General features: G+C 41.5%; 1 protein-coding gene across 3 annotated transcripts in view; it reads left to right on the top strand.

The window, feature by feature from the left end:
- The window catches only part of LOC123956582 (kelch-like protein 5), a 9261-nt gene extending 4308 nt beyond the window's left edge, over nucleotides 1–4953 (top strand). For all 3 annotated transcript variants that reach the window (XM_046028872.1, XM_046028863.1, XM_046028852.1), the window contains 6 exons: nucleotides 2007–2193; nucleotides 2713–2859; nucleotides 2959–3087; nucleotides 4221–4397; nucleotides 4533–4679; nucleotides 4769–4953. In XM_046028872.1, the coding sequence (XP_045884828.1) occupies nucleotides 2007–2193; nucleotides 2713–2859; nucleotides 2959–3087; nucleotides 4221–4397; nucleotides 4533–4679; nucleotides 4769–4938 (957 nt within the window). In that variant the 3' untranslated portion in view covers nucleotides 4939–4953. The remainder of the gene's footprint in view (nucleotides 1–2006; nucleotides 2194–2712; nucleotides 2860–2958; nucleotides 3088–4220; nucleotides 4398–4532; nucleotides 4680–4768) is intronic.
- Nucleotides 4954–6313: the final 1360 nt, after the last annotated feature.

Below are 6313 nucleotides of genomic sequence, written 5' to 3' on the forward strand. Positions count from 1 at the left end.
AGGAGATGGTGTTTGAGGCGGCCATGTTGTGGCTGAATAAATGTTCCTCTCGCAAACAGAGCTTTGAAAAGGTCAGATTCACTTGAGTTCACAGAAGCTCCAGTGCTTGCAACCTTGGTACAAAAGTGCTTACTACAGGCATACATTTGTCACGTTATAATGACTACAGTTTTCTCTCTTATCTCTAGTTTTGTTGTGCATGTTGATCTATTGTAACAGAGTTTACAGTGCTACTGTAATCCCAGGCATATCCCACAGAAGCGAACAGGTTTGGGGCTGACTGTGTAATGTGAAAGAGCCCTCAGCTCAGCAGCTGTTAGTCTTTAAGACATCCATAAATCAAGGATTTCTTGTTGCCACTGTCACACTTCTACTGACTGATAACGAGACTGTGGGCCCCCTCTCTTACCTCCTGCAGCACCCCCAGTTTTGTTTTTGTCTTTTTGTGTGGTATTTTGCAGGTTAATTTTTGCTTCTCTTCTTGGTTGAAACCCATGCTGGAGATGAAAAGAGGCTATCTGAATAATTTCCAAACACTCCATAGACCTTGTATAGAATAATACTTGCTCTATTATAGGAAACTGTCAAAGGAAACCTGTCATAAAAGTAATTTTAAACGGCCTCACTCGTTTTATTGTAGGCTTACTGCATGTAGTGTAAGTATGCACCTAATCCACTTATGTCTCTAAAACTATATTACCCCATTATATCGCATGCAGGTCAACAAGGGATTCTGCACTGTTGTAATTACATCTTTATAATTACTTCAAAATTATGCTTTGTGTTTCTGGATTAGCATGCCGTTGTGTGATGATCTGCGGGGAAAGGTCTTCTTAGACACAACTGACAAATATGGGGAATAACTGCTTAATATAAAAACACAATAACAAACAGTGATACTGTTTCTAATAATTATAGTGGATGGGCAGATTTTGATATTTCATCATGGGGCTGGGGAATCAGTGACTGTGTCCGAAATCACTCACTTCTCCCTACAGAGTCAACTATATAGTCAGTTTTCTGTCTGAATGTATAGTGAGAATTATATTATATAGTGGACTCAGTGCATCCCAGAATCCATTGTGAAAAGTAGTGGACAACATTGTGGAATATACTATGCATGTGCTGACCGAAAAGTGGACCAGAAGCTTGCACGGTTTAATTGTGCGACAGTAAGGATGTAATTAAAGGCACAGAGAATGGCAGAGTAGTGTCTGAAATGTGTTGTTTTGATTTTGAGCTCATCTAAAAAAAAAAAATTGAATATCTGGAAAAAGTGAAATTTCATATATTCTAGATTCATTACCCATGAAGTGAAATCTTTCAAGCTTTTTTTTTATTTTGATGATTTTAAAATAAACAATTTATAATACAGAAATGTCGACCTGAGAAGAGCTATAATCAGCTAATTAACTCAAAACACCTGCAAAGGTTTCCTGAGCCTTTAATCTCTCTGGTTCTGGTGCTCTCAATGAAGATTTTTTTGAGGTGCACCTTTTGTATATAGTCCGTTACATAGAAGTCCCTAGATAAAGAATAGTGAATGAGGGATCGTTTTTGTACACAGCCAGTGTCTTGTTGACATCCAGCAGAGACATCAGGAAATGACTGGTCCCAAACAAGAAGTGGTCCTGGCTAGTTTTTAAACTGAGCTAACCAGCTCTTGGCTGTAGCTTATTTTTAACATGCATATATCGATGGTATCGATCTTCTCATCTAACTCTCGGCTAGAAGGAAAATATATGTTCTTCCTAAAATGTCAAACTATTGCATTAAAGAATCAGGAATACAAAACAAGGCATTTGTATTTTTGACTGAGCCATGTGACTTTCCAACAACAAAATAATAACTTGAACCCATTTGGTGCATGGAACTGTGTTCGGTAATCCCTCTGTGGACACCTTTGGCATTGGTCTCACATTCTCCTGCTGGATTATACTTGTATGGGACAGTTGAGGTACAGTGGACATTGATCAGATTTCTCTCCTTCCGTTTGTTCCTCAAAGGTCCTTGAGCATATCCGGCTGCCTCTTATCAGCCCCTACTACCTCCATGATGTGATCGAGTCTCTGGATGTGGTGAAGGAGAACCAGGGCTGCCAGAGGCTCATCTCTGAGGCCAAGGACTACCTGCTGCTAAAGGACCGCCGTGGAGAGCTCTACTGCCCCAGAGCGAGGCCACGCAGGTCCACAGGTACACACACTCACCTGCACATGCATTTTGATTATAGGTAGAGGCTGTACCTTTGTCCACCTCTGTCATCCTAGTGTGTTTTCTTTTGTTAAACTTGAAAGATGTTTGTGTCTTGGGGACTTTGTTTAGATAAAGTACACATTCAAGCTGGTTAGGTATTTGTTTTCTTACACATTATTATCGGATGTTAGACAGCTCATACGCCTGTTTTCTGCCCTCTGCCACTTGAACTCAATCATTTAGTTAATGCACAGAAAGTAAATCTACTGTTAGCCACTATTTTATTATTTGATTAATCGTTTAAGAAAAAAATCTTTGGGGTTTTAGACTCGTGGTCGTACAAAACAAGACAGAAATTGTAATGATCATTTAAAAGATTTGTCGGTCGTTGGCTGCAGCCCTACGCACCACTACGTTGTATTCTACAGGGGCCATTTTACTTTAGATTAGCATCTATCCAAAGTCCAGCGCTCCTTGTCTCACTCTTCTTTTCCTTTACTGCTGTTGCCATGGCAACAGGAACAGCTGAAGTGATAGTGACAGTTGGCGGGGAGGATGACAAGGTGGTGCTGCGCAGCGTTGAGAGCTTCAATCCCATGACGAATCAGTGGAAGAACCTGGCCTGCCTGCCCTTCGCTGTGAGCAAACACGGGCTGGTCGTGTCGGGTGAGGAAACCTTATGAGATTCAGTTTATAGATTAAGCCCTACTGGATAATGATGCTCATCACAAGTGACATGTTTCTGTTAATCTTCCTCCTCTTTAGACTCCACTCTGTATTTGGCAGGAGGAGAGTTTCCTGATGGTTCAGCCAGCAGGGAGATGTGGCGATACGACCCCTGCTTCGACTCCTGGATCGAGATGGCTCCCATGAATGTGGCTCGCTCTGAGTTAGGTGAGGCAGTCAAAGTATCAATTTTTTTTATTTTTTATTTTTTTCTGGATATGTCATTATAAAGACGAGCAGATATGCTGTGTCATGGTTATTTTTCAAACCTGGCGCACACATTAACCACAATGCAATTTACAATAAAACTTGAGCACAGACTGCATAAAAGAAGTGGACGTAGTCGCCATGACGTGACCCATTGGTTAGTCGTTTTTGAAACATCGAGTTTGGCATTTTGCCCGTTACCATTTTTATTTATTGATTTGCAACCAGGCACCGGACGTGATGATTTTTGGACTAGACGGTGGCGCTAGCTTGGTTAGCAAGGTGCACCGTTATTTAGTTAAATGTGATTTTTAACTGGGATGCTAAATTGACGAACTGAGATAATCCAGTCACATCTTTCTAACTCATCACCCCCAGATTTTATTTTTATTTTCAAACTTGGAGTCTTCAGACCCAACCGACACGTGCGTTTGTTATTCTCTGCCTGGATGGGCCGTGAGTTTTGTTGTAACGTCACAGTCATGAGTTAACTGGGTGTAGGGGAGCTGCACCTTAGTATAACTTGTATAGAACTTGGGTGAAGTAGCTGCAGCCCTAGTCTGCAGCAACATCTTGGCATGTTAGTAGCTTCTCTTTTGCATTGTGACACTTTTATTTTTCTATAAGTTTGTTTTAAACTAATAACTTTGTGCTGACTGTCTTCTTCTGAATGTCCCCCTCTTGTCAAACTATCTAATGAGGGCCTGGACATCTTTGTTTGTCTGACAACCTTCCTTTTTGCGGTGTCTGTTGTCCTGGTTGATACAGATGCAGCATTAAATGGGTGGTGGTTGTTGTTGTAGTCGTCATTACTAGGATCTGACGACACATCTACTTGGTCAATCCCTGTCAATAGCACAACCGACAACCACTTGCCTTAAGTATCTGAGTAATGCCAAAATTTACTTCCAGGAACTGGTCTCCAAACTGGGCAGACAACAGTGAAAACCAAAGCAGGGCTAGTTAAATGGCTAGATGTAGCATCATGTTGTTGCAGTTAACAAAGGCATTTAGAAGCTCTAAATTATAATTTAGGATATATATCTATCTTCTTTATGTAAAAGGTTATCATTGATGTGATTAATTCTCCTCAGGCCTGGTGATGCTGGATGGCTTTGTGTATGCAGTGGGAGGGTGGGAGGGACGCTCACGTCTGGACTCAGTGGAGTGCTACAACCCTCACACCAACTCCTGGCAGTTCACCGAATCTGTCAAGATGGCCGTCACAAGTCCTGCTGTAGTGGCCCTGGACGGACTGCTCTATGTTACTGGTAGGAAAACCTATGCAGGTTTTTCTTGAGGTTGTGCCATGTCATTTTATTTTTTATTGAAAATGTTTTGGATTCACAGTATTATACACAGTAGTATAAAAATTAGTCTCGTGCATCCTCACTGTGTCCTGGTAGGTGGAGCAATTCTAGAGGATGGCGATGGCACAGACCTCGCTCAGGTGTACAACCCTAAAACCTCTGCATGGACAGAGGTTGCTCCCATGCAAATCGCTCGCTCTGGTTCAGCAGCTTGTACACTCAAAGGAAAGCTTTACGTCATAGGTATGTGACTTTTTATAGCACTCTGGCCCCACAACACAGCCCTCTCGAATGACATCAAGCAAGATAATCAGTCTCTCTCCCTCTTCCAGGTGGATGGCATGCCTCGATAGAGAATACAGATAAGGTGGAGTGTTTCAATCCCAAGACTAACCAGTGGACCATGTGCGCCCCCATGAAAGAACGACGCTACCGGCCCGGTGCTGCTGTGGTGGATGGAAAGATCTACGTCCTGGGAGGAGAAGAAGGCTGGGACAGGTAAGGGGCTAATCTGGGCAAATTCAGACTAGATGCCTTCCAGGAGCCAAGGAACCATTTTAGGAACTGAAAGCAGCTACCAATGTGGTAGGATACGATTCACTCCTATTGCGACTTGACACTATTTTAATCAACACAATTCTATGCACATAATGCAAAAAAAATTATATAAGCTATGCGATTTAATATTGTTACAATTTTGTAGCTGAGGCAGACACAGAGGAGAGTTATAAAAGGAGGCAGCTTACTCACTAATTAAATTTGCTCCCTTTCACTTCTGCTCTTTTCCAATTTGAGATCTGCAACTGTGTGTTTTCACTGTCTCTTTACCTGGTCCGTGCTTGTCAAATATCCACCCTGTCCGCATCTTGTAATATAATAGATAACAACTCTGTGTTTCTCTGCAAAATGCTAAAATGGGTCATCAAATATACCTGGGTGGCCCGCCCAAGTAAAGTCTGTTTGGGAAACGCTGTGCATTATTGTATATTATGTGGGTTAGTTAAGTTACAGCAACTGAGAAGGTAAAGAAGCTGTGTATCGGTAAAACGACGATAAATCTAAATTGAATGTCACGAAGCAAACAACGCTTGTTCCATGCTAATGTAGCTGGCTTCCGCTGCCTTGCAGAAATAAATTGTCCACGTTTGGCTTTTTAACGTTACATCATGTCTTGCAGGCTAAAATCAACACTTTGACATATCGGTGGTACAGAGGATAGTAATATTGTTAGCTGGTGAAGTAATGTGGCAAGCTATAACATTACAGGTGCTGGTCATATAATTAGAATATCATCAAAGTTGATTTATTTCAGTAATTCCATTCAAAAAGTGAAACTTGAATATTGTATGCATTCATTACACACACACACACTGATTAGTTTATTTCATTTAATTGTGATGATTAAAACTGACAACTAATGAAAATCTCAAATTCAGTATCTCCGAAAATTAGAATATTACCTAAGACCAATAAAAAAAAGGACTTTTAGAAATGTTGGCCAACTGAAAAGTATGAACATGAAAAGTATGAGCATGTACAGCACTCAATACTTAGTTGGGGCTCCTTTTGCCTGAATTACTGCAGCAATGCGGCGTGGCATGGAGTTGATCAGTCTGTGGCACTGCTCAGGTGTTATGAGAGCCCAGGTTGCTCTGATAGTGGCCTTCAGCTCGTCTGCATTGTTGGGTCTGGCGTATCGCATCTTCCTCTTCACAATACCCCATAGATTTTCTATAGGGTTAAGGTCAGGCGAGTTTGCTGGCCAATTAAGAACAGGGATACCATGGTCCTTAAACCAGGTACTGGTAGCTTTGGCACTGTGTGCAGGTGCCAAGTCCTGTTGGAAAATGAAATCTGCATCTCCATAAAGTTGGTCA

This window comes from Micropterus dolomieu, linkage group LG02 (genome assembly GCF_021292245.1).
Source record: "Micropterus dolomieu isolate WLL.071019.BEF.003 ecotype Adirondacks linkage group LG02, ASM2129224v1, whole genome shotgun sequence".
Classification (NCBI taxonomy): Eukaryota; Metazoa; Chordata; class Actinopteri; order Centrarchiformes; family Centrarchidae; genus Micropterus; species Micropterus dolomieu.